The sequence below is a fragment of the Rhincodon typus genome, chromosome 29, assembly GCF_021869965.1.
Source record: "Rhincodon typus isolate 14 chromosome 29, sRhiTyp1.1, whole genome shotgun sequence".
NCBI lineage: Eukaryota > Metazoa > Chordata > Chondrichthyes > Orectolobiformes > Rhincodontidae > Rhincodon > Rhincodon typus.
In genome coordinates this window covers 39,397,757-39,424,705 of record NC_063360.1, presented here as the reverse complement: position 1 = coordinate 39,424,705, position 26,949 = coordinate 39,397,757, and the positions used below count along the sequence as shown (strand labels likewise).

The 26,949-nt window shown below is 41.1% G+C and overlaps 1 protein-coding gene across 3 annotated transcripts in view; it reads left to right on the top strand.

Annotated features, from left to right (window-relative positions):
• crtc1a (CREB regulated transcription coactivator 1a) overlaps positions 1 to 25,032 on the top strand; it is a 143,141-nt gene extending 118,109 nt beyond the window's left edge. For all 3 annotated transcript variants that reach the window (XM_048614031.1, XM_048614030.1, XM_048614029.1), the window contains one exon: positions 14,595 to 25,032. In XM_048614031.1, the coding sequence (XP_048469988.1) occupies positions 14,595 to 14,806 (212 nt within the window). In that variant the 3' untranslated portion in view covers positions 14,807 to 25,032. The remainder of the gene's footprint in view (positions 1 to 14,594) is intronic.
• Positions 25,033 to 26,949: the final 1,917 nt, after the last annotated feature.

Here is a 26,949-nt window from a genome sequence, read left to right as displayed (position 1 = left end):
TAAACCTAAGGTCTATCTAACTTCCACCCCTACCTTACACTATCATCCATATGCCTATCTAACAGCCGCTTAAATGCCCCGAATGAGGCCGACTCCACTATCCTCTCCAGCAATGCATTCCATGCCCCTACCAGGCTGAGTAAACAACCTACCTCTGACGTCTCCCGTATATCTACCTCCACTCACGTTAAAACTATGCCCCCTCGTAATAGCTACCTCCACCCTAGGAAAAAGTCTCTGGCTGTCCACACTATCTATACCTCTGATCGTTTTGTACACCTCTATCAAGTCACCTCTTATCCTTCATTGTTCTAAAGAGAAAAGCCCTAGCTCTCTCAACCGTTCCTTGTAAGACCTTCCCTCCATTCCAGGCAACATCCTGGTAAATCTCCTCTGCACCTTTTCCAATGCTTCCACATCTTTATTGTAATGAGGCGACCAGAACTGGACACAATACTCCAGATGTGGCCGAACCAGGCTTTTGTACAGCTGGAGCATAACTTCACGGCTCTTGAACTCCATCCCTCTATTAATGAAAGCTAACCCACCATACGCCTTCTTAACAACTCTGTCCACCTGGGTGGCAGCTTTCAGGGAACTATGGACATGAACCCCAAGATCCCTCTACTCCTCCACACTGCCAAGAATCTTTCCATTAACCCTGTATTCTGCTTTCAAGTTTGTCCTTCCAAAATGAATCACCTCACATTTTTCAGGGTTAAACTCCATCTGCCACTTCTCAGCGCAGCTCTGCATCCTATCAATGTCCCTTTGTAACCTAGAACAGCTCTCCGCACTACCCACAACTCGACCCACCTTCGCATCATCTGCGAACTTACTAATCCAACCTTCCACTCCTTCATCCAAATCATTTACAAAAATCACAAATAGAAGAGGACCCAGAACAGATCCTTGTGGTACACCACTTGTAACTGAGCACCATGTTGAATATTTTCCGTCCACTACCACCCTTTGTCTTCTAAGGGTCAGCCAATTCTGAATCCAATCTGCCATATTTCCCCCTATCCCATGCCTTCTTACTTGCTGCATGAGCGTACCATGGGGACCCTTATCAAACGCCTTATTTAAATCCATGTATACCACATCCACTGCTCTACCTTCATCCACGTGTTTGGTCATCTCTTCAAAGAATTCAATAAGGTTTGTGAGGCATGATCTACCCCTCACAAATCCATGCTGACTATCACGAATCAAACTGTGCCTTTCCAAGTGATCATAAATCCTATCTCTCGGAGCCCTTTCCAATAATTTGCCCACCACTGACGTAAGACTAACTGGCCTGTAATTTCCGGGGTTATCCCTATTCCCTTTTTTTGAACAAAGGAAATGATGTTTGCCTCTCTCCAATCTTTGGCACTATACCCATGGACAGTGAGGACGAAAAGATCATCACCAAAGGCCCTGCGATTTCTTCCCTCGCTTCCCATTGAATCCTAGGATAAATCCCATCAGGCCCAGGGGACTTACCTATCTTCAAGTTCCTCAAAATTCCTAGTACATCTTCCTTACTAACATCCACCTCCTCTAGCCTACCAGCCTGTTTCACACTGTCCTCCCCTACAACTAGGTCCATCTCGGTTGTGAATACCGAAGAAAAGTATTCATTAAGGACCTCTCCTATCTCTTTAGGCTCCGTGCACAAATTCCCTTTACAATCCTTGATCGGCCCTACCCTTTGGTCATTCTCTTATTCCTCACGTACGTGTAAAAAGCCTTGGAGTTTTCCTTGATCCTATCTGCCAAGGTTTTCTCATGCCCCCTAATAGCTCTCGTAAGCCCTTTCTTCAGCTCCTTCCTGGCTAACTTGTATCCCTCTAGAGCCTTTTCCGTTCCTTGTTTCCTCAACCTTATATAAGCATCCTTCTTCCTCTTAACCAGTCATTCGACCTCTCTTGAGAACCAAGGCTCCCTCACTCAACCACATCTTCCCTGCCTGCTAGGGACAAACATTTCAAGCACACACAGTATGCATTCCTTAAACAATCTCCACATTTCAATTGTGCTCTTCCCTAACAGCATCTGCTCCCATTTTATGTTACCCAGTTGTTGCCTAACAGAATTGTAATTACCCTTCGCCCAATTATAAACCTTACCGTGCTGTATGTACCTATCCTTTTCCATGACTGTTGTAAAGGTAACAGAGTTATGATCGTTACCGCCAAAATGCTCTCCTACCAACACGTCTGATACTTGGCCTGGTTCATTGCCAAGCACCAAATCCAAAGTGGCCTCTCCTTGTACTGTGTCAGGAATCCTTCCTGAACACACTGGGCAAAATCGGCTCCATCTAAACTATTACAACTAAAAAGTTTCCAATCAATATTTGGAAAGTTGAAGTCACCCATGACTACAACCCTGTGCCTTCTGCACCTTTCCAGTATCTGCCTCCCAATCCGCTCCTCCACTTCTCTGCAACTATTAGGGGGTCTGTTTTTAAAAAAAAAAACCCCAACAAAGTGACTGCTCTTTTCTTGTTCCTGACCTCAACCCAAACTGACTCTGTAGACATAAGTGAACAGACCAAGAGCATGCCATAGCCCATAAACAGATAGGTGTTTTACAAGAGCAAACATGTAGGCAAATTGCTGAGAACTTCTAAACAATAGAACACTAATTATAGAAGATTTCAATTATTCTAATATTAACTGGGATAAAATTAGTGTAAAAGTTACAGAGGAAACAGAATTCATAAAATATATTCCGTTATAACTATTTAAGCCAGTACATTACAAGTGAAGAGCTACTTCTGGATCAAGTTAGTATATAGAAGCTGAGAAGCTGGAATGGGTATCTCAGAGTATTGGTGACAGTAATCATAACCTGTTTAGATTTGGCACTGTTATGCAAAAGGGCAAAAGTATCCCAAGAATAAAAATGGTACATCAGAGAGAGACTGATTTTACTAAGATGCAAAATTTATCTTAAGTGAAATGATCACTGCTGCCAGAAGCTAAATTTGTATTAGAATATTGAGGTTTTTCAGGCAATGGGGAAGCTCTGTAAGCACTATATTTTTTAGTCACTTAATCTTTTTGTTGTGAAGTGAACAGGAAAAGGACTGTTCTGCAATAAAGGGCTGAGGGAACAATTGCTGTACTTCTAAAAAGCAAGTTACTGAAACCCATTGTAGGTCGTTTTCATACAGTTGTTTTGCAAGCAATGGGGTAAAATGCAAGAGGAGATGGCACGGCTCTGGAGTGTGTACACGAATTGAGATTCAGTCGACAACGGGTTGCTGATTGATTATAATTCCATAAACCAGTTATGGATACCACAAGTTATCAGTCTGACCACAAATCTCAAATTGGCCCCTGAGCAGCGGAACAGTCTGTGGCTGTGAACAGTACAGTGAGAAGCCTTCAGACCACTGGACGGAGAGAGATAGTGTTCTGTCTCTCTCTCTCTCTCTCTCTTTTGCTAAGTCAAAGACATTGTGAACCAGTTTAATGCCCTAATGCAAGGATGAATAAACAGAAAAAGAAAGCTTCAGATAGTCGACAAAAAACTCAATACTGCAGATAGCCGAGAGGAATATAGAAAGTACAGGGTTCAAGTAAAAAAGAAATAAGGAAATCAAAGAGAAGGCATGACAAAATATTAGCAAGCAAGGTAAAGGAAAATTCAGTGATGTTTTACCAGTATATAAAGAGCAAAAGGATCATTTAGGAAAATGTGAGACCTATCACAAATGAAGAACGGAACTTGTGTGAAGATGCAGAGCTTATGAGAAGAATTTTAAATGTTTCCGTATTCACAAAGAAAAGGGATGATGTGGATATAGTAATCCAGGAGAAGCAGTGTGAAATATTGGACAAAATAATCATAACGAAAGAGGAAGTGTCAGAGGAGCTGGAATTCTTGAAAGTTGATAAGTCGTCAGGTGGGATGGATTGTTTTCTAGGAAGCTGAAGGAGGTCAGAGAGGCAATAACAGATGTTCTGAGGATTATTTTCCAATTTTCACTAGACACAGAGGAGGTGCTGGAGGACTGGAGGAAATGCAAGTATGGTTCCATTGCTTAAAAGGGATACAAAGGAAATGCCAAACAGTTATAGGCCAGTTACTCATACTTCAGACATGGGCAAATTGTTACAATCAATCCTGAGAGATTGGATAAAATGTCACTTTGAAAGGCATGGACTAGTCATGGATACGGATGGGTTAGTGGAGTGGGCATGAAAGTGGCAGATGGAGTTCAACTCTGAGAAGTGTGATGTAATACATTTAAGGAGGTCAAACAGTAAGAGGGAATACTCAGTAAACAGGAATATGCTGAGAGGAGTAGCTGATGTGAGGGTTCTTGGTGTACAAATGCACACGTCCCTAAAGGTAACAGTACAGGTCAATAAAGTTGTAAAGGAGGCATATGGAATGCTCTCCTTCATTGGCAGAGGTATAGAATACAAAAGTAGGGATATAATGATGAAACTGTACATGACACTGGTGAGGCCACAACCGGAGCAGTTCTGATCACCACATTACATGACTAACGTACTTGCTCTGGACAGTATGCAGAGAAGATTTACTAGAATGTTGTCAGGGCTGGAGAATTGTAGCTATGAGTAGACATTGGGGTTGTTTTCCTTGGAACAGAGAAGGCTGAGGGGTGACATTAAGGTGTAGAAGTCGTGACGGATAGAGTTAGAGAAGACAGGAAATACGTTTCCCTTCGCAGAGAGTTCAAAAACCAGAGGATATAGATTCAAACTAAGTGACAGAAGGATTAAAAGGGGATGTTTTTACGCAGAGGGTGGTGGGTGTCAGGAATTCACTGTGTGAGTTGGTGGTGGAGGCGGAGACCTTAAATCCTTTTTTTTTAAAGTACCTGGCTTTGCACCTTAAGTGCTGCAGGAATATGGGCCATGTGCAGGAAGATGGGATTGGAAAAGGCATCTGGGTGTTTTTGAGTTAGCATGGACAAAATGTACCAAAAGGCCCCTTCTGCGCTGTATCGTTTCTATGGCTTCTTGTTAAGAAATGAAACAATCTGAAGGGAAAACATGATGAGAACTCGATGATTCGGGAAACAAAATGAGCGCCCTGTCGAATCCTGAGGGCTGAGGCATTGATTCATTTCCCTGGTGTTTTGTTTCTCCTCCTCCATGCATAACACCATTTTTTTTTTGTTTTTCAGTGTCTGTCTGCATACATAAGGGCTTAGCATGTAAAATTGAAAGTGCATGGGTTTGGGGCTAGTGTACTGGCTTGGAGATAGAACTGGTTGGCAGACAGTCAGCAAAGTGTAGGAATAAACAAACCATTTTCTGAGTGGGAGTGACTAATTAGATACCACAGAGATCAGTGCTTGAACTCCAGCTAATCACAATATAAATGATTTAGATGTGGGAATTAATGTAACATCTCTATACATTTAAAAATGGTACAAAGCTGTACGGCAGGATGAGCTGTGAGGATGATGGCAGATGCTTCAATGTGATTTGAACAAGTTGAGTGAGTGGGCAAATGTGTGGTAATAAAGTGTAATATGGATAATTGTGGGGTGGGTTATCCACTTTGGTAGCAAAACAGCAAATTATCATCTGAATGGTGACAGATCGGGAAAGGGGGAGGTGCAATGAGAGCTGGGTGTCCTTGTACACCAGCCGCTGAAAGTAAGCATGCAGGTGCAGTACTCAGTGAAGAAGGCACATGTTACGAAATTAAAAACCAAAAGAACTGCAGATGCTGTAAATCAGAAACTAAAATAGATTACTGGAAAAGCTCAGCAGGCCTGGCAGCATCTGTGGAGACAGTCTGTGTTGACATTTCTGATTGTGTGACCCTTCCTCAGAATTGATGGTAGCTAGGCAAAATAGTACATTGGCCTTGAGAGCGAGAAAGTTCATGTACAGGAGCAGGATGTCTTGCTGCCATTATACAGGGCCTTGTTGAGACCACATCTGGAGTATTGTGTGCAGTTTTGACCTGCTTATCTAAGGAAGGATGTTCTGACTATAGATGTAGTGCAACAAAGGTTTACCAGACTGATTTCTGGGATAAGAGTTTAGAAGAATGAGGTGAGATCTCTTTAAAAACCCATAAAAATGCATGAAGGATGTTCTCAGTGACCATGGAGTCTGTAACTGGAGTCACAGTTCAAGGATGTGAGGTAGGCCACTTAGGTCTGAGATGTGCAGAATGTTCTTCACCCAGAGAGTTGTAAGCCTGTGGAATTCTCTGCCACAAAAAGCAGTTGCGGCCAGAACATTGAATATTTTCAAGAAGGAGTTTGATATAGTTGTCAGGGCTAAAGGGATCAAAAGGTATGGGGGATAAAAGCAGAAACAAGGTATTGAGTTGGATGATCAGCCGTGATCATGTTGAATGGAAGAACAGGTTGAAGGGCAGAATGGCCTATTCCTGCAGCTAGTTTCTTTGTTTGTGTAGAAGAATGGTTAGAATCTATTTATTTGTAATAGTGATAGTTTGTATTAAGTGCAGAAACCTAATCTAATGTTTCTGTTGACCGGAGTCTGTCAGACAGGTAATTTGGATATTCTAAGTGAGAGGGGACAGATTTAAAAAGGACCTAAGGGGTAACTTTTTCACACAGAGGGTGGTGCATATATGGAATGATCTGCCAGAGAAAGTGGTGGAGGCTGGTACAATTACAACATTGAAAAGGCATCTGGATAAATCTATAAATAGGAAGGGTATAGAGGGATATGGGTCAAATATGGCAAATAGGACTAGGTTGGATTGCAATGTCTGGCCGGTGCGGACGAGTTGGACTGAAGGATCTGTTTCTGTGCTGTATGACTCTATGACTCGATAATTAAAGTAGCTGGAGTGGGAAGAAATTGTGAAAAGGAATTCCAAAGAACAGAAAAAGACAAAGAAAGGGAAATGACAATGAGAAAACCGGATTTACAGTTACTAAGAGAAGAAAAGGTTAGGGTTAGGGTTAGGGTTAGGGTTAGGGAATGTAGGCTTAAAATGCAGCAGTTGAAACAGAAGACTTAAGATGCTTGATGGAGAGAATAAGAGTCATTATCTAAAGACGTGTAAGGATATTTTAAATTTGTGCAGCCCTACTAAAATGTGAGGAAAAGGATGTGAAGACATTCTTCATGTCATTTTGAGAAAATAACAAGACAAATGAATTGGACAAGAGAAGACTGGACACTGCTCAAGCAGAGCCAGTTAGCAGGTAAAGGACAGGAAATTTATGCTTCACTGTCAAAGATGGTTTCTCGGGATTATAACTCTGTTTAAAAAATATATTGGCTGAAATATGAGTGACGCGTATAGATAAAGGTTCTGGAATTTAAGGAAACAGCTTGGGCAAGCCAACATTGAATTTGAAAGGCTTAAGCAAAATACCTTTGACAAATGGATACAAGCATTAGATGCTGAAACTATGTTTGAAGTTCTTAGAGTGATTATTCTCTTAGAGAAATTTAAAAGCTTCCATAATGAAACTTCAGGTTCGGTTAGGTAGATGGATGACTGCCAGTAGAGGTAGCCAGGTAGTGCAGGATGGTATTAGACAGAAACGTCCAAAAATTGATTGGAAGACTGTTCACAGGTAAGGGAATGTCTGACAAGTGGGAAGCTTCCAACACTGAGTTAACAATAGTTCAGGGCCAGCATATTCCTGTTAGTGTGAAGGGGAAGGCTGGCAGGAGTAAAGAACACTGGATAACTACAGATATTGAGGGTCTGGTCAAGAAAAAGGAGCAGGCATATATGAGGTATGGACAGTTGGGATCAAGTGAATCATTTGAGTATAGCAGCTATAGGAGTACATTTAAGAGGGAAATCAGGAGATCAAAAAGGGGATGCGAGATATCTTTGGCAGATAGAGTAAAGGAGAATCCAAAACGATTCTGCAAACATATTAAGAACAAAAGAGTAACTAGGGAGAGAATAGGGCGCCTTAAAGATCAACAAAACTGTCTGCGTGGGTGAGATCCTGAATAAATATTTCGCTTAGTATTTACCATGGAGAAAGACTTAAGAGTTAGGGAACTCGGGAAATAAATAATGATGTCAGCTGAAGGTCTTAAATGCATATGATAGATTAATCGTAGGACCTGATCAAGTGTATCCCAGGACATTTCGGGAGGGTTACGGAGCGGAAGTTGAACCCCTCTGATAATTAAAACGAAACATCTAGAGAAGCATGCCTCACGTAATCTGTTGAAGGAAATGGGAAAAATGGTAGAACCTGCCTTTCACCTCCCAATTGGTTATAAAGGAGAGGTTAAATGAAAGAAATCCCTGATACTCACTTTATAAGCAACAAGTAACAATTTATTTATCTAACTCTTAACAATGAACAAATTAACAGACCTACTAACAAATCGAACAATTTCCCCTTAACTACTAACTATTCCTGAACAGAACAAAATTCTAATGGCGTGCTGTTCCAATAAGTAGAAGTCCCACTTATATAAACCAAAGTAATAAGAAAAGTAAATTAAAACTTGGACTCTCAAAACTACAGTTAGCGTGCATCATCCAGAATGTTCCGTGCCTTTTCTACTATTCTTTAGTCAGGGATTCTTTCTGCAGCAATTCCTTGTGTCAGGAATATTAACTAAGAGTGCCATGGTACCTTTTTAGATGGTGCTTAAGCAGAGAGCTTCAAGATTTCTGTGAGAGCCAGAGTTTACTCTTCCAATGGCAGTTCACTTTCACACTGGTTTTCAAAAACCCTCTTCTTATAAAGCTGTAATGACCTGTCAATTTTCTTATAATAGGATTGATCCTAGTTTGTCAACACCATCAGATTTAAATTTAGTTGAGTTTTGGTATCTAGGGCATGGTTTAAATTAATTGGCTGATATTCAAGCTGGTTGCCGTAACATCAAAACAAGCTAGGTTACCAACCGCGCAGCCAGTTGATACGTATGTTTCAATTTCAGAACCGTCTGTGCCTCTGCAGCTGCTTGCAGACATTTTTTTTACACTCCAAATTTAGAAAAGCACATCATCCCTGAGAAGGACCATGCATTGTTTTCCTCCCCCCCACCGCCCCATTATTTTTACAAATAAATTCTAACATCCTGCCTTCTAATTCACAAATACTCTACCCAACTTCACAACAGAAGCTAGGGAAGAAATTACAGGGACCCTGGTGGAGACATTTGTGTCAACAGCCACAGGTGAGGTCCCTCAAGACTCGAGCGTGCCATTATTTGAGAAAGGTTGCAAGAAAGAGCCAGACTAGTGAGCCTTACATCATTGGTGGCTAAGTTGTTGGAGGGAATTCTGAGAGACAGGATCTAAATGCATTTGGAAAGGCAAGGACTGATCAGGGATGCCCATGTGGCTTTGTGCGTGGAAAATAGTGTCTCACAAATTTAGTTGAGTTTTTTTGAAGAGGTGACCAAGAAGATAACTAAAGGCAGGGTGGTAGACATTGTCTACATCGACTTTAGCAAGGCCTTCGATGAGGTACCGCATGGTAGACTCATTAGTAAGGTTATATCACATGAGATCCAGGGACAGCTAGCCAATTGAATACAAAATTGACGGTAGGAGACAGTGGGTGATGGTAGAAGGTTGTTGTTCAGACTGGAAGCCTGTGACCAGCAGTGTGTCTCAGGGATTGATACAGGATCCACTGTTGTTTGTCGTTTGTATAAATGATTTGGATGAGAATAAAGGAGGCATGATTAGTAAGTTTGCAGATGACACCTAAATTGGTGGTTTCGTGGACAGGTTATCTATGAGTACAATGGAATCTTGATCAATTGGGCCAGTGGACCGAGAAATGATCAATAGAGTTTAATTTGGATAAGTGCAAGATGTTGCATCTTGGTAAGACAAACCGGGGTAGGATTTCTACAGTTAATGGTAGGGCCCTGGGGAGTGTTGTTGAACAGAGAGTCCAAGGGGTGCAGGTACATAGTTTCTTGAAGGTGGTGTCACAGGTAGACAGGGTGGTGAAGAAGACATTTGATGGTCAGAGCATTGAATGCAGGAATTGGGATGTCATCTTACAGCTGTGTAAGACATTGAAGAGACCACATTTGGAGTAATACATACAATTCTGGTCGCCCTATTAAAGGAAGGATGTTATTAAACTGGAAAGGCTACAAAGAAGAATTCAAAAGATGTTACCGAGACTGGAAGGTTTGAGTTATTAGGACAGGCAGGATAGGCTGGGACTTTTTCCCTGGAGCGTAGGAGGCTGAGGGGTGACCTTATTGAGGTTTATAAAATCATGATGGGTATAGATAAGTGAATAGCCCAGGTCTTTTCCCCAGGGTAGGGGAGTCCAAAATTAGAGGGCATAGGTTTAAGGTGAGAGGGGAAGGATTTAAAAGGGACCTGAGGGGGTAACATTCATATGTAGGGAGTGGTTCGTATGTGGAACGAGCCTCCAGAGGAGGTGGTAGAGGCAGGTACAGTTACAACATTTAAAAGTCATTTGGACAGGTACATGGTTAGGAAGGATATGGGCCAAATGCAGGCAAATGGGACTAGTTTGGGAAACCTGGTCGGCATGGATGAGTTGGGCCGAAGGGTTTGTTTTCATGCTGTATGACTCTATGGCAGATATTAAAAGTTCACCACTATAGATAGCCTGGAGGGGTATTGAAAGTGCGGGTGTGAAATTAGAAACAATATTAGAAATGCAAAGAAGGCATGGAAATGTTTTGACAAGTAAAATAAACAGAAATACAAAGTGATTTGTTATAAATACATAAATATCAAGGGGATAACAGCAGAAAGCATTTGGCTCATTGGAGAACAAAAGTTGTAACTTGGTTGTCAAGGCGGAAGATGTGGCATGATTCTTAATGAATACTTCACACGTCTCTTCATTAAAAAGACTGGAAATGGTGATGTATTGGTAGCATCACTGGACGAGTAACCCCAAGGCTTATGCTAGTGCTCATGCATCCAAATCCCACCGTGGAATCTGGCACTCAAATGTAGTTTTTAGCGATAGTGATCATGAGATTATTGTCAAATGTTGTTTTTTAAAAGACTGGTTCATTAATGTTCTGCCATCAAATCCTGGTCTGGCCTGGCAAGTCACTCCATTCGAGGACAATTAGAGATGGGAATAAAATCCTGGGCTTACTAGCAACACTCACTCCTCCTAAAAGAATAAATTTTTAAAAAAAGAACATATGCAAACGTTATAGTTGAGGAGGAGTGAAAAATTAGATGAACATAATCAAAGCAGAAACATTAAAGGATCAGCATTCTTTGAAACTTAAATAAATAACCAGGCCAGATGAAATGTTTTCAAAACTGCTCATAGAAATGAGGATAAAAATAGTAGAGGCTCTGACCAACATTTTCCAACATTCTGTGGCTACAAAAGCCTGGAGAACATTGTTCTGTTGTTTAAAAAAATATTGTGGCTTTGAATGATTGATGCACAGTCAGGCTAAATTTAGTAGTCTATATTTGATTAGAAAGGTATAATGATTGTAACGAGATCAGTCAGATGGCCCTCATAGAATAAGTTCCCTGATTGGGGCTGTTAACCTGGTCCAATCTTGGAGCCCTGGTTGATGGATATAAACAGGACTGTCAGAGGTTCTGATCACTCTGACAGCTGGTCACCGTTACTGAAACTAGCATTATATTTCAGATTTATTCATTGAATTTGAATTCCACCACTTGCAAGTGAATGCACAATGAACGGTAAGATATAAATGTCAGGAGAGAAACAAAACAATCTTGAAGTACATGTCCACAGATTTCTGAAGGCATCATAGAAAGCATGTTCAGTAAGTAGGTAATTGAGCTCTTAAGCCCAGAGTCATGGTCTTGAAATCAAAATGGGTTGCGATATTGCAATGGGCTATGAGGTGTTTTTGCATCCGACTGCCTCTTTTGTGGTTGCGCCAAGGAGTTCTTTGAGGGGAATCGTGTGGTGATCACTTGTATGCTTCAGGCCTTCCACGAACTGTGGGCACTGCGGTGGCATTTTAATTTAAAAATTTATACTTTTTCTTTGAAGTTTTGACCTTTGTTCCAGTGCCTCTTGTGGGCTGTCATTGCTACTTCTGGTTATTTTCACTGTACAGTTATTATAAAATAGTGGTAAAATAGAAAATGTAACTACACCCAACTCCACTTGAGACTGATATCCCATCATCAGGTCACCCTTTATTTACATGTGCCTCATTCTTTATGCTGGTCTGACTTTCTCAGAGCCAGCTCTGAGTGAACAGAACCTCTGACACTCTGTTTGTATTTGTCAGCCAGGACTCCCTGGTGGGGACTGTTAATCTGATCCAGTCAGAAAACTCATTTCACCCATTACAATTTAATGTGAATGGAGGCTCAGGCAATGCAGAGGTCCCTGATTCAACAGTAGAATCTGACAGGGTGTGGAGCAGAGAAGCTGGAATACAATGTGGGAAAGTGTGAGGTCATGCACTTTGGTAAGAAGAATAGAGGCATAGACTATTTTCTAAATGGGGAAAAAATTCAGAAATCTGAAGTGCAAAGGCACTTGAGGGAGCTAGTCCAGGATTCTCTAAAAGTAAACTTGCAGGTTGAGTCAGTAGTTAGGAAGGCAAATGCAATATTGGCATTTATTTCGAGAGGACTAGAATATAAAAGCAGGGATGTATTTCTGAAGCTTTATTAGGCTCTAGTCAGACTACGTTTAGAATATTGTGAGCAATTTTGGGCCCCATATTTCAGGAAGGATGTACTGGCCCTGGAGCAGATCCAGAGGAGGTTCACAAGAATGATCCTAGGAATGAAAGGCTTAATGTACGTTAAAGGTTCTGGGTCTATACTTGATGGAGTTTAGAAGATTGAGGGGGGATCTAATTGAATCTTACAGAATACTGAAAGGCCTAGATAGAGTGGATGTTGGGAAGATGTTTCCATTAGCAGGAGAGACTAGGACTTGAGGGCACAACCTAAGAGTATAGTGAAGACCCTTTAGAACGGAGATGAGGAGAAACTTCTTCAGCCAGAGAGTGGTGAATCTATGGAATTCACTGCCACAGAAGGCTATGGAGGCCAGTTCATTTAGTATATTTAGACTCCGATAGATAGGTTCTTGATTGTTAAGGGGATCAAAGATTATAGGGAGAAGGCGGGAGAACGGAGTTGAGAGACTTATCAGCCATGATTAAATGGCAGAGCAGACTTGATGGGCCAAATGGACTAATTTCTGCTGTATGTCTTATGGTTGTGAGGTGACAAAAAAAGCAACAAGTGCTGAGATGCCAGCATAGATAGAAAGTCAAATAGCAGAAATGTTATCCTGAGGACTGCAGATTCTGTAATGATCAGTTATTAGCAATGGCCTTACCCAGCAACCAAATCAGCAACTCTCCACCACACTAAATTCCATCAGCTACTAGACACAAGTCAGAAGTATGGTAAAATATTTTCCATTTGAGTGGTTGAGTGAAGCTGTAACAATACTCAAACCTCAACATCATCCAAAATAAAATAGCTATTTGATTGGCACCCTATCTACCACCTTGAACATTCAGTCCTTCCGCAATCAGTGCACATTAGTAGCCGTGTGAGCCATCTGTTTGATGCACAGCAGCAACTCACCAAGGATCCTTTGCCAGAACCTGCCAAACCTGCAAACTCTACCATCTAGAAGGACAAGAGCATCAGACCCATGGGAACTTCACCACCTGTAAGTTCCCTCCCAAGTCACACTCCATCCTAACTCGGAATAATTTCATCGTTGCTTCACTGTCAGTGCGTCAAAATTCTGGAACATGCTTTCTAACAGTGTTGTGAGTATACTTACACCACAGTGCTTCAAAAAGCTGTTAAATGTATACTAATCTTATTTAATTGTATGCAGGGGTTTTATTTTGTCAGCTATAAAAGGACAAATTGAAGCAGTTTGGATGTGTATAGTCATAACATTTCACTCTAAATAAATGAGCAAAGGTCAGCTAACCTTCACCGTCTAGTTCTCAGACTAGTTCTCCTGGTGCTGAGAGGCAGCAGTGCTAACCACTGAGCCACTGTGCTGCCCCACGTTGGCTCTGTAGTTAGCACTGCTGTCTCACAGCACCAGGGACCCGGGTTCGATTCTACCCTCAGGCGACTGTCTGTGTGGAGTTTGCACAATGTCACCCTGTCTGCGTGGGTTTCCTCCGGGTGCTCCAGTTTCCTTCCACCGTCCAGAGACGTGCAGGCGAGGTGGACTGGCCATGCTAAATTGCCGATAGTGCTCAGGGAGGTATAAATTAGGTGGGTTATAGGGAGATGGGTCTGGGTGGGGTGCTCTGAGGGTCGATATGGACTTGTTGGGCCAAAGGGCCTATCTCCACACTGTAGGGGTTCTATGATCTATAAAACACTCACCATCAACTTCTCCAGAGCAATTAGAGATGTCCAATAAATACTAACCTTGCCAGCACCCATATCCCATGATTTAACATCAGTAGATTTAACTAAGAGCATTTCGTGTCCTAAGGTTTCAAGAAAGGAAAACATTTAAAGCAGCCTGAATAATTCACTAAGAAATGGAAGTAGTTATTTACAGTAAAGCTGGTTTGATTAAGCCTAGAGTAGGGATTAAAGTTGTGGATGTTTGATACTGATGCTTATGTCCAGCTGTTGTGTATTTTGCTAACCTGCCTTGTCTTTCTGGCTTTCGCACACAGTGACAGGAGAGTCTCCCCCCAGCCTGACAAAGGAGCTGACCAATTCGCTTGCAGGTGTTACAGATGTGACCTTTGACACCGACTCCCAATTTCCTCTTGATGAACTAAAAATTGATCCCTTAACATTGGATGGTCTGCACATGCTGAATGATCCGGACATGGTGCTGACAGACCCTGCTACAGAGGATACTTTCCGCATGGATCGTCTGTAGAAAAGGACACTGAGACCTAAGACAAATCAGGGAAGCAGGCCAAAAACCCGCCAGGGAGCGGAAATTGAGTGAACGAGTGCAATTGGTGGAATGATGTTAAAGTGAGAGCGTAACGTGCAATGAATTCCGCTTCTTGTTCCAAGCTTGCAACTCTGCGATCCTGAATGAACCAAGTATAGCGCTTTCAGCTATGTGGCGCACTCCTTCATTGCAGCGTTTCATTGACTCCATCACATCCCCGGGCCTCTTGTTTTATTTTCCGTTCTCCTATTTATGTTGTCCTCGTGGTAACGGTGGGCTGTCAGTGCATCGTTATTATTGGCAGGTTTACATGTAATTTGGAGTCTACCTATGAGGTAACAACTGACAGTAAAACCTGGCAGCTCCAGGCCAGCAGTACGGTGATGTTATTATTTATCCTGAACTCACCAGTCTGACACTTCTTTCAGTGCGCTGTTGCCATTGTATTTTCTGTGCTGCTCGATTCTTATTTATATTTTTATATTTGTCGGTGATTTCTTTCTCCTGCCCCATTCCTTTTCACTGTGCTTGTGTTCAGCAAAAGCCACTGCCTTGTTGTATGTTGCTAAGAAAGTGAACAAGAGACTGATCTGACACAAGAGCTAAGTGCATGGACAGAAATTGTATTACAGCCAATATTTAGAGGGGCATGCATTCTTGCTCCTGTTTGTGTCCCTTTCTTTTATGTTTTTCCATCAGATTTTAAAAAAGAATGTTGACAATGTGTGCCAGTTGGAGATTAGTTTGCTGCCAGCTCCTTCCACAAGAAACCAAATGTTCTCACCTCCCTCTGCTCAGCTGTTCCAATTCTCGGTCAGTCCCACCAGTCCTGTCAAACTGCGGATGGCTCTATAAATGCCCTCTCTCCAACAGGCGCACATCCCTTCTGTCCAGTGTTTGTGAAGTATATGTGCTGTTAAGCTGCTTAAAAGCCTCTCCCTATGTGGCACTCATTCAGTCTCAGCCCTTACAGCCAGCCGTTGTGTGGCCAACAACACTCACTGTATTTCACAGTTTATCTCTGGCCATTGAAGTGAGAGAGTGCAGAAATACTCATTTGATATTAGGAAGGAAAGGCTCAATGCCAGCTTCTGAAGGGATGTGCGACAATGATGCTGCCCAATGAACTTTTCACCATCTTTGCTGCAGTTCTTAGTTCTGAGAGTGGATAGGGAGAGCTATCACTAACACTATATGCTGTGGAATCTGTTCCCAGCACATCCACTACAAGTCAGGACTCTGTCAAACTTTACCTGCACAAGTGAATTAACTTGCACAACAGAATCACATTTAAGTTCAAGACGCTAAGCTGGTACTGGCCTATCAAGCCACATGTCATTTCTGGCAAACTTGCTCCCACTAATGTTTCTTAAAAAGAACACTAAATGGACACTGTAACCTACAGACTTCATATAAAGTCCTGAGACTATTTTATCAGCCTTTGCTGGGCAGATTAATGATGTAGCAAGATCTGTCAGTATTAACAAGTACATGTTAAACAGCAGGTGCAGCAAGAAATTAGGAAAGCAAATTGCAAAGGGACTGGAGTATGGAATGAGAAATCTTTGCTGCAATTGTATAGGGTATTAGTAAGGACACATCTAGAATAGTGTGTACTGTTTTAGTCTCTACACAAAAAAAAAATGTAGTTGCATTGAAGGTAGTGTAGTGAAAGTTTACTGGACTGGTTCCTGCATTTGAGAAGTTTGGCCAGTTATGAGAGGATGAGTTGAATAGATCTGCTTTCTCTGGAATCTAGAAGAGTAAGAGATGATCTAATTGAAACCTGTGAGATAATGAAGCACCCTAACACTGAAAAGTTGTTTCTCCCTGACTGGGAAAACTAGAACAGAGGGAACCAGTTTCAGGAGACAAGGCTTAACGTTTAGGACTTGGATGAGAAATTTCTTCCTGCAAAGGATTGTGAATCTTCCAAGTTCTCTATCTCAAAGGGTTGTTGCTTCTTTATTAAATATACTTAAGAATGAGGTGGAGAAATGTTTGAGCTCTCAGGGACTTGATGGACATAGAGAGAGGTTGGAAAATTGGAATTGAGGCAGCAAGTTGGATATGAATCATTTAAATGACAGAGCAGTCTTGATGGGCCACGTGATCTGCTGCTGTTCTACTTGTGTCTTTGTGTTCTCTTCCTCTGTTCTAGCCCTAATGAAGCAAGTGCATGCACCTCGCACACACCCCAACATATTTGGATTATTCCTCTGTCTCTGTGGCTGCAGTACTCGAGAATATATTCAACCCGCTAAATGGAAGTTATTTTTCTTCAAGTTATATATCCTCTCATGTAGGGAGTTCAGAACAAAGTGACAAAACAATCTCACAATGACAGCCATACTGTTCAGCATGATGTCAGGAAGCACTCCTTCACATGAAGGGGAGTGGGAATCTGAAACTAAACTCCCCTCAAATCAGTTGGAGCTTTCAGGACTGAGGTTGATTTGTTTTAATTGGGCCAGTGTATCTAGGTGTCTGGGAAATAGATTTAGGCTATTGATCAGTTATGAACTTTTCCTTCTTAATTATTGGGATGTAAACAGCAGAATAGCCTGAGGGGCTGAATGACCATATGCTGTTTCACTGTTCCTACATTACTACAAGGTAGATTTTGAAATTCTGATAGCTGTTTGTGTCTGGATCAGCATCTGATAACAAGATTGATCAGTGGCACAACAGCTGAGAGTCCAGTGACCTTTTATGTAGCTTGAATATTCCTACCTTGATACAATATCTAGAAACAAACACTGAGCCCAACAGTTTGCAACCTTGTTCCAGTCAGGACAGTCTTCCCACCCTGGGTATGAGTGTCCAGGCTTCTGCTGGTACCTGCCAACACAATACTGCACCTGTAGGAGATGGCAGCATGTGCTTCTGTGTGTCTGCATGCTTCCTGGAGCTAGGCCATGCCTGGAATGTTGAGTGAAATTTATAATCACAGCCAGTACTACTCTGAGCTCTTTATTGTACAGAATATTTATAATTTGTTAGGCATTTGATAGTTGCCTCATTTGATGTCAGTATAGTGTTGATTCAGAACTTTGTAATGGGGTAAATCTAAGCAGTCTGTATCATGAGAGGTCCTTTTCTTGAACTTTAACATTTTAGTTTACAACTAAATCAGGTTAATAATTCATTATATTTGAACATTTAATACTGTTCCAAATTTGAAATGTTGGTGGTTCTTAACATGCAGAACTTATGTCCCCACTTGATGTCCAAAATTAGGAGTATGAGGCATGGGTTAAGGAAAATATATAAAATGGTTGATAAAATAATATACAGATATAAAGTTTTTAAACTATATATTTCTTTTCATTTCTAACACTGCAAATCAAGCACTTTTTACATCATGTGCATTCCCTGCATGGATTGTATTTGTTCATCCTTTTCATAGTTTCCCACTGTACTTCCCTTGTGACAAAGAGTCTAAATCAGTGAAAGTGTTGAGTATAAAGTTTTCTGAAGAAGGGTCCCGACCCAAAACATCAGCTGTCCCGTTCCTCTGATGGTGCCTGGCCTGCTGTGTTCCAACCGGTTCCATACTTTGTTATATCTGAGTATAAACTTCCTGTTTAATTCAGTACTTTAAAGCCAGGTTCTTCTTGGTTGTATTTGCAAATGCAGTGACAAGTAGGACAGGTATATCAGGAATACAACCTTAATGAAGAGCTGCGTTAATGCAGTGCGGGGAGAGAGCTGCGTTAACTCATACCCCTGTGCAAGGCTTACTTTTGGTGTGTTTTTGGATACCTGTTGGATGTCTTGCTGGGATCTGTGAGAGGATTAATCCAGAATCATGAACTATTCTTGTTCCTTGATGCTCTTGTGCAAGTAATATTCAGACTTGTTCTGATTGCTGCTGGAGTCATTTAGGCTCTTGTTCCCTAATTTTCTTGTTCCTGCAGATCCTGAGGTTGAGCAGCCAGGAAAAAGAGAGAGATTCTAGACATTCTGCTTGTAGTGAGTTGGATGTTGTCCACACTGTATTAGTGTTATTGATGCTGCACAGAATGGATGTTGTTGCTAAGAGAACGTTGCTTATGTGAAGACGTTGATTTTGTCTTCACACCCTTTACCCCTGCCTGGACCTGACATTGGAGAATCTGAGAGATCTTCCCAGAACTTGCATGCATTCGAGTGAATACAAACATCAACCACACGAATTGCATAAAATCAGAGCCCGTTTGTAATCTGAGTAATGAACTAGTATAGAAGTGTGTGTGTGTCTGTCTGTGTTTGGGGGCGTGGGGAGATGCCATATAAATAAGTTGTATAGTTCAAAAGAATCTTCATGTACAAAAATTTTCTTCAGAAATTCTTTTTGGCCTATCTTTAGAGAGCAATTTGGTGACAGTACAGTCGTTGGTGTTTGTGGAAGAGGGCTGAGATTGTGATGTGGAAAAGTTGGAGATTTCCGGTGTCTGTACTGTTAAGGGATGGAGAAGAGCTAAACTCGCAGGTTTAATCAGGAGTTAAGAGGTTAATTTGATGGCATTATTGGGACCTGCAGTACCTATTATCAAAGGGCATATTTTACTTGATCAAACTGCCATGCATAAAATTGTTGATATTACGCAAGACCATAAGAAATAAGAACAGGAGTAGGCCATTCAGCCCCTCGAGCCTGTTCCGCTCTTAAATGGGATCGTGGCTGATCCAACATTCCTCAAGTCCACTTTAATACATTTTCCCATAAACCTTGATTCCCCCTACTGATAAAGAATCTAGCTATCTCAATCTTAAATAAACGCAAGGACTCTGCTCCCACAACTCTCTGCGGCAAGTGGTTCCACAGACACTCAGCCCTGAGAGAAGAAATTCATCCTCACTTCAGACAAATTGGTGCCCTTTTATTCTGAGAAATGCCCACTGGTCCTAGACTCTCCCATGAGGGGGAACATCGTTTCAGCATTTACCCTGTCAAGTCCTTGAAGAATCCTGTATGTTTCAATGAGATCACCTCTCATTCTTCTAAACTCCAGTGAGTAGATCCCAATGTGTTTAATCCTTGCTCAGAAGACAATCCCTCCATAGCAGGGATCATCCCAGTGAACCTTTCCTGAACTCCCTCCATTGAAATGGTATCTTTCCTTAAATAATACAACTGGACTATTCTGTACAGATATTAACACAAGAGCTAGAAAATAGTTATAGTGATTGGGGCAGGAGATGTAGGGAAGAGGGTTGAGTAGGAATGGTGATGACGAGCAAATGTCTGAAAGTAGTGGAAGCAGAGTTGATAAAAAAAAATCACATGGACACTTCATGGACTTTGACTCACGGCATCCAACAGATAATGAGAGTGCGAGTGCTGTGTTGGACATTGCACAAAAGAAGCAAAGAGCTTGTACAACCTCAAGGTGTTTTGCAATCAGTAGTTGATTTAAATAGCCAATGCTGTGCGTGCAACGGGGAGTGGATGTTCTACGGTGTGAATGCTCTTTGGATATTGGAATAGCACTAGAGGGAGGAATAGACCTAACAATTTGCACTAAGCGTAACATCTGTGATTTAGAAAAGTATGGGGAAGTAATGAAACAGTGCAGATTCAGTTATGGAAAATCATATTTAACTAATTTACTTTGAAGTGATGTGTGTTTTCATGGCAATCCATTTGATGTTGTTTATGTGGATTTTCTGAAGGTATTTGAGAAAGTTGCACAAAATAGATTTTTTAGCAAAATTAAAGTCCATTGGAATAAAGAGACAGAGGCAGAACGATTCAAAATTTGCTTAGGAACAAAAGCAGAATGCAGAGATGAGCAGTCATTTTTCAGTTGCGGGTTTGGGGGTCCAAGCTATTGCCCAGATCTTTGTTAATGATTTAGGTGTGCAATGCATAATTTTGTAATTTGTAGTTGACATGAAAATCACAAAGGTTGCAAACAATCAATGGAGTAGTAACTGAGGAAGGTGACATGAGGAGACACATGGCAGATTAAACCCAATGCGCAGAAGTATGATGGGGATACCTTTTGGAAGAAAGCAATACAAAATTAAAGGCCTGTGTGTATGTGTATGCAATTCTTTGAAGGTTACAGGCAATTTGAGATGTCTTTTTTAAAAAAGCATACTTGGGTCCATGGCATTGTTGTTAATGGAACGTGGATGCAAGGAAGTGATGCTAAAATGTTATAAACGAATTGTTAGGCCCCAGTATGAGGAGCATATTAAATTTTGGATTCCGCTCTTTAGAAAGGATGCCTAAGCCTTGACAAGGAATTACAGGTGATTTTCAGGAATGAGGGACTTTACTAGTTCATGTGAAGAGACTGGGATTGTACTGTTCACAGCAGAGGAGATTAAGGGAGACTGAATAGAAATGTTCAAAATTCTGGATGATATGACAACAGTAAATAAAGAAAAACTGTGTGCAGTGGCAGAAAGCAGCTCATCGCTTCTTGATAAATTAACAACAGTCAGAATGGATTTTAAAAAGGATAGCTCTTGCTTGACCAACCTGTTGAATTTATTGAGCAGATGTTAGACAGTAGATGATGGTAATCAGCAGATTGATTTATCTGGATTTTCAAAAAGCCTTTGGTACAAAACTAATAAATAATGTCAGCACATGTGGAGTCGGGGACAAGTAGCAGAATAGATGCTGGCTAGTTTCAATACAAGCAAAGAGTGGGAGTAAAGGGTAATTATTCAAAGTGATACTCCACAAGGATCAGTGCATGGGAGCGTTGTTGTTCACAATTTACATCTAGGACTATGGATCATTGTTAAAAAAAATAAGGGGTCACCCATTTAAGACAGGTGAAGTGTTTTTTTCTCAGAGGTTGAGTGTCTTTGGAATTCCCTTCCTCAAAAGGCAATGGATGCAGAATCTTTAAATATGTTTAAGGCAGGGATAGATAGATCCTTGATACTGAAGGAGCTGAAATATTATTGGCAAGATGCAGGAATGTAGGATTGAGGTTAAAGTCAGATCAGCCACAATCTTACTGAATGAGACAGAAGGCTGAGTGGCCTGTTCTTGTTCCTTGTTTTGTATGTGAACACTTTGGACTTCGAAATCAAAAATGCAATTTCTAAATTTTTGGATGACTCCAAACTAAAAGAAAAGTTAATACTTGGGCAGAGGGTAGCACGTTACATTGGGCATTAATAAAAGTATCAAATGGGAAATTATTGGCAAATGAAGTTTGGTGCAATTAAATGATTGAGATTATTTTGGTAAGAAGGATTGGGAGGTCACTGTTACTAATGTCAGAAGAGGAATAAAGGGATCTTGGAGTGCAAAGGTATTAGTCACCAAAAGATGCGCTACAGGTAGCAAGGTTATATTTTAACAAAAAGCTTCAGTCTTTATTTCTAGAGGATAGAAATGAAAGGTCAGGAAGATAATGCTAAATCTGTTTTGAACTTGGTTCATCCGAGTGTAATGTGTGGGTCTGATCACCATGTTATGAAAAGGATACAAATAAATTGTAGAGGTTGCAAGTAGATTTCCAAGGATGGTGCCAGAAATGAGTTTACAAATCAGGAAAGTATTGACAGGCGTTGGGACCCTTTTGGCAAGGAAAAAAGGCTGAGGAATGACCTAATTGAGGTTTTTGAATGATGAAAGGTTTTGGCAAGTGGATCCAGAATATTCCTTCCTGTGGGAAAGAGCAGAACTGGAGGCTGTGAAGATAAGATCACCGCCAACAAATCTAATAGGAAATCAGAAGAAACGTCTTTGCCAGAGAGTAGAAAGAACGTGGAAGCATTTGGAGCAGTTGTTGAAGCCTATATGAGAAGTTGGACAAACAAATGAGGGACAAGGGAATTGAGTGGGATGGGTTTAGACGAGAAAAGATTGGAGGTGGCTTGAGTAGAGCAGAAAAACCAGCATAGATCATTTTGGGTCAGATGGTCTGTTTCTGTGACATGTATCGTTTGCAGTTTGGGATGGACAGTAATTGCTGGTCTTATAATTTTTTAACGTCATACGTTTTTTTTAAGAATTGTCAGTAATCAGTGGGCGTAGATTTAAGGCAAAAATATGGTGACATTGAGGAGACATCTCTTTATGTAATTAATTCAAAAATGAACCTGTTAAACGCAAAAGGAAAAAGATTACAGGGCAAATGGGAAAGAGAAGGAGTGGAATTAGTCAAATAGACCTGCCAAAGAGCTGACACAGGTAGTGTGGGCTAGATGGTTTATGCATTGTATCATGCTACCAAAGCCTGGCTGCTGGTTACAGATTAGCAGGTTGCCTGCTGATGTGGTCCTTACAATCATATTCAGGCTTTCCCATTTCTTACTCCACACCCACCCAGCTATAACGTGTACCACACTGTTTCCAGTGACTGGTGTAGTTGGACATTAGCTGGAATTCTGTTTCTTCAAAGCTATATCATGTCCTGTGAAGGTTTGTTTTTGAGATTGTTGGATGCTACCCAGAAAATTCTAGGTCAAAAATTGCAGTTGTGTATTTTTCTACTTCAGTAATTACTGTGTATCCACTGCCAGGAATGATACCATGCAGCATATGTGGAATTGCACTGCCAAGGATTCTTCTATGCAAGGTACCGTGCCTTACAGTGCATTACCGTGCAGTGCAAGAGCTAATACTGGTATGTCCCATGCAACACCGGGAAGAGCCAAGTGTGCCTTTAACCTGGAAGCTGTGGATTATACCAGGGTATTCTGTTACAGAAAGTAGTTAATTTCTCACCCTGCCTGTGGCATTCTTTGGGTTTGCTTTCTCTTGAGTTCATGGCAACCTTGATGTGTATTTGCTGATTCTGTTGTTCAGTTTAAAGCTATCATTGTATTTCTTTGATCTGCAAAGGATCAATGTAAATTAAGGAGCCTTGATCATGAAACAATTCTTACTACAGTCCTCAGTCACTATTAGAAATCCACAGCGCAATTCTTCACATTAGATACTAAACTATTTTGCTTTTGTATGTTGAAAATTGGAAAAGATTCTTATGCTGTAATCTCTCTGAAATTTCTTGGCATATTTTAAACCCTATTTAGAGGATTACACCTAAAAAATCAGGGTGCAAGATTGAACAGAAGATGTAAAATCATTTGGTGTTCCTTTTTGATTGGGTTTTTAGATTAGATTTTGGGCCATGAGGTAACTTACAGTTGGTCTAGACTTGAGAAATTGAAGCTTTTCTCCTCATCTCCATTTCTTCATAAAATATGGCATTTCAACCAAAACTTCTCACTAGGATTTCTGATCTTTGTGAATGGATGTTTATGAAAATGAACCAGAAACGGTACAAACCTCACACAGATGCTCAGGTAGTAGAAAACAGTCATTGATGTCAACTTTTCTTGCCTTAATTCTAGATGTATTCTTTATTTTAACCTTTTTTAAACCATCTGTACTATCAGGAGCCCGCATAGTCACTTTTATGCTGAGAAATCTCTCAATAAGATGAATGCTCATTGAGGACCTTTTATAATCACATCACCCTGAAATATTGACTCTTGCTGAGAGAAAAGAGACCTGCTGTCAAAGATTTTCATTTTGATCAAGGATGTCAAAATTTCAATAAGAACCATTTATGCTGCATGTGAAAAGGGGCCTAATTGGTTGACAAGTTAGCTGATCAATACATTGCCATGGAGAATGCATCATTATCCCAACACTTTTCCTTAATTTTTTAAAAGGTACAATGCCTGGGCTCAATTATTTTTCTTGCATCAGTCCTGATGCGTGCAGGATGAGAAGCCTTGACAGTATGTTCCTTTTTCGACAGTACTTGAGCACTACATAACAAAGTGATAATTGAAATGATTATTCAGGTTAGGATACACTTGCTTGACTTGGAGATAACCTCAGATTTCCCTATCTGCTCATCCATCTTCCAAATTAGCAGGTATATGCACCAAAGCTTGAGCAATTCACACACTCTCAGACTCAGAAAATTGATAGGCAGCAAAACTTGTCTTTCCATGGAGATACAGCAAAGCAGCTTCCCCAAGAATGTCATTTTAATCAGATTCCGCCCACGAATCCGTCAACATTTATTTATTTTTCTGATGTCTTGGTTTTTATAAATAAACTTGGAAATTTTGAAGTGGATTTCAGGTATAATGCAAACCATAACTTGTACTGACTGACTGTCAAAGGATCTTCATTTTAACTTGTAAATGTTTTTTAAAGGTTATGTTTGTGTGAGGCTTCTGTCTTTGTAAATGAAATGTAATTAAAGTTCAACAGTTTTCTGCTCGAAGTCCTTCAAAGTTTAATATGTTTTCAATTCCTATCTCTACAGAATGCTGATTCTGTCTTCACTTTATGGCTGTACATGATGAATGCCATAGAGCAGCAGGTTTTCAGAATTTAAAACGTGCAAGATTTGTGGGTTTCATACTCTGGGTGCAGTCCTCACATGAGGCAGAGGAATGTAGTTGGGGAGATTTTACTTTTTTTTGATTCACTCATGGACGTGGGCATCCCTAACTGGCCAGCAGTCACATCTCCTAGAACTGTACAGCGCAGAAACAGGCCCTTCGGCCCACAATGTTGTGCTGAACATGATGCCAAATGAAACTAATCCCTTCTGCCTGCCATTGGTCCATATCCCTCCATTCCTTAAATATTCATGTACTTATCTAAAAGACCCTTAAATGCCCCTATCGTATCTGCCTCCACCACCACCCCAGCAGTGCGTTCCACACTCCTACCACTCTCTGTGTAAAATACCTGCCCATCACGTCTCCTTTGAACTTTCACCCTCTTACCTTAAATGCATGGCCCCTACTATTAGATATTTCAACACTGGGGAAAGAATTTTGACTGTAAACCCTACCTATGCATCTCATAATTTGATAGACTTCTATCAAGTCTCCCCTCAGCCTGTACCGCTCAAGAGAAAACAACCTAAGGATTTTCTAGCTGCTCCATATAGCTCATACTGTCTAATCCAGGCAGCATCCTGGTAAACCTCTTCTGCACCCTCTCCAAAGCCTCCACATTCTTCCTGTAATGTGGCAATTAGAACTGAACGCCAATACTCTTAAGTGTGGCCTAACCAAAGTCTTATAAAGCTGCAACATGACATCCTGACTCTTCGACTCAATTCCCCGACCAATGAAGGCAAGCATGTCATACGTCACCTTTTACCATCCTAACTACTTGTGTGGCTACCTTCAGGGAGCTATGGACCCCAAGATCCTTCTGTATATCACTGCTGTTCAGAGTCCTGCCATTAACTGTATAGTTTTGCTTAACATTTGATCTCCCAAAGGGCAGGACCTCATACTTACCCGGATTAAACTCCATCTGCCATTTCTCCGCCCATATCTGCAACTGATCTATATCCTGCTGTGTTCTTTGACAACTTTCTACCTAAACTATCCACAACTCTACCGATCTTTGTATCATCTTCACATTTACTAACCCACCCACCTACATTTTCATCCAAGTCATTTATATATATCACAAACAGCAGAGGTCCTGATATGGGTCCCTGCAGAACACAATTAATCACAGACCTCCAGCCAGAAAAACACCCTTCCACCGCACCTTCTGTCTTCTATGGCCAAGCCAATTCTGAATCCATGCGGCCAAGTCACCGTAGTTCCCATGCATCTTAATCTTGTGGATGAGGTTGTCCCTACTTGTACTTGAGAAGGTGGTGGTGAGCTTCCTACCGAACTGCAGCAGCCCATGTGTTGTCGGTTGACCCACCATGTTGTTAGAGAGGAGTTTGCAGAATTTTGAACAGGATGTATTTCAAAGTCAGGATGGTGAGTGGCTTAGAGAAGTACTTGTGAGTAGTGATGCTGCTTTACATACAGCTTTATCAAGTAACACCAGGTTATCCTTGTCCTGGGAGTGTTTGGTGGGGATGGTGTGGAGCAAGGTTTATTCTGTTATTGAACTCCATGCTGTTCCTGACCTGGGTGTGTTTGAAAGCAGATGGTATAGAGGGATATAAACATATTAAATATAAGTTAACTGGATTTGGCTGAGTGTTGGTTTTGATCTGCTAGCTCTCAATACATACCAACAGTAACTGTATTTCAGGGTAATAGAATGCGATACAGATAGTTGAGTTGTGAAACGTGATACATTGTTCTCACTCCTGGAATCATGCAATGCAGAAGGCCATTCATCCTATCATGCTAGCTCCTGTATGAAACAT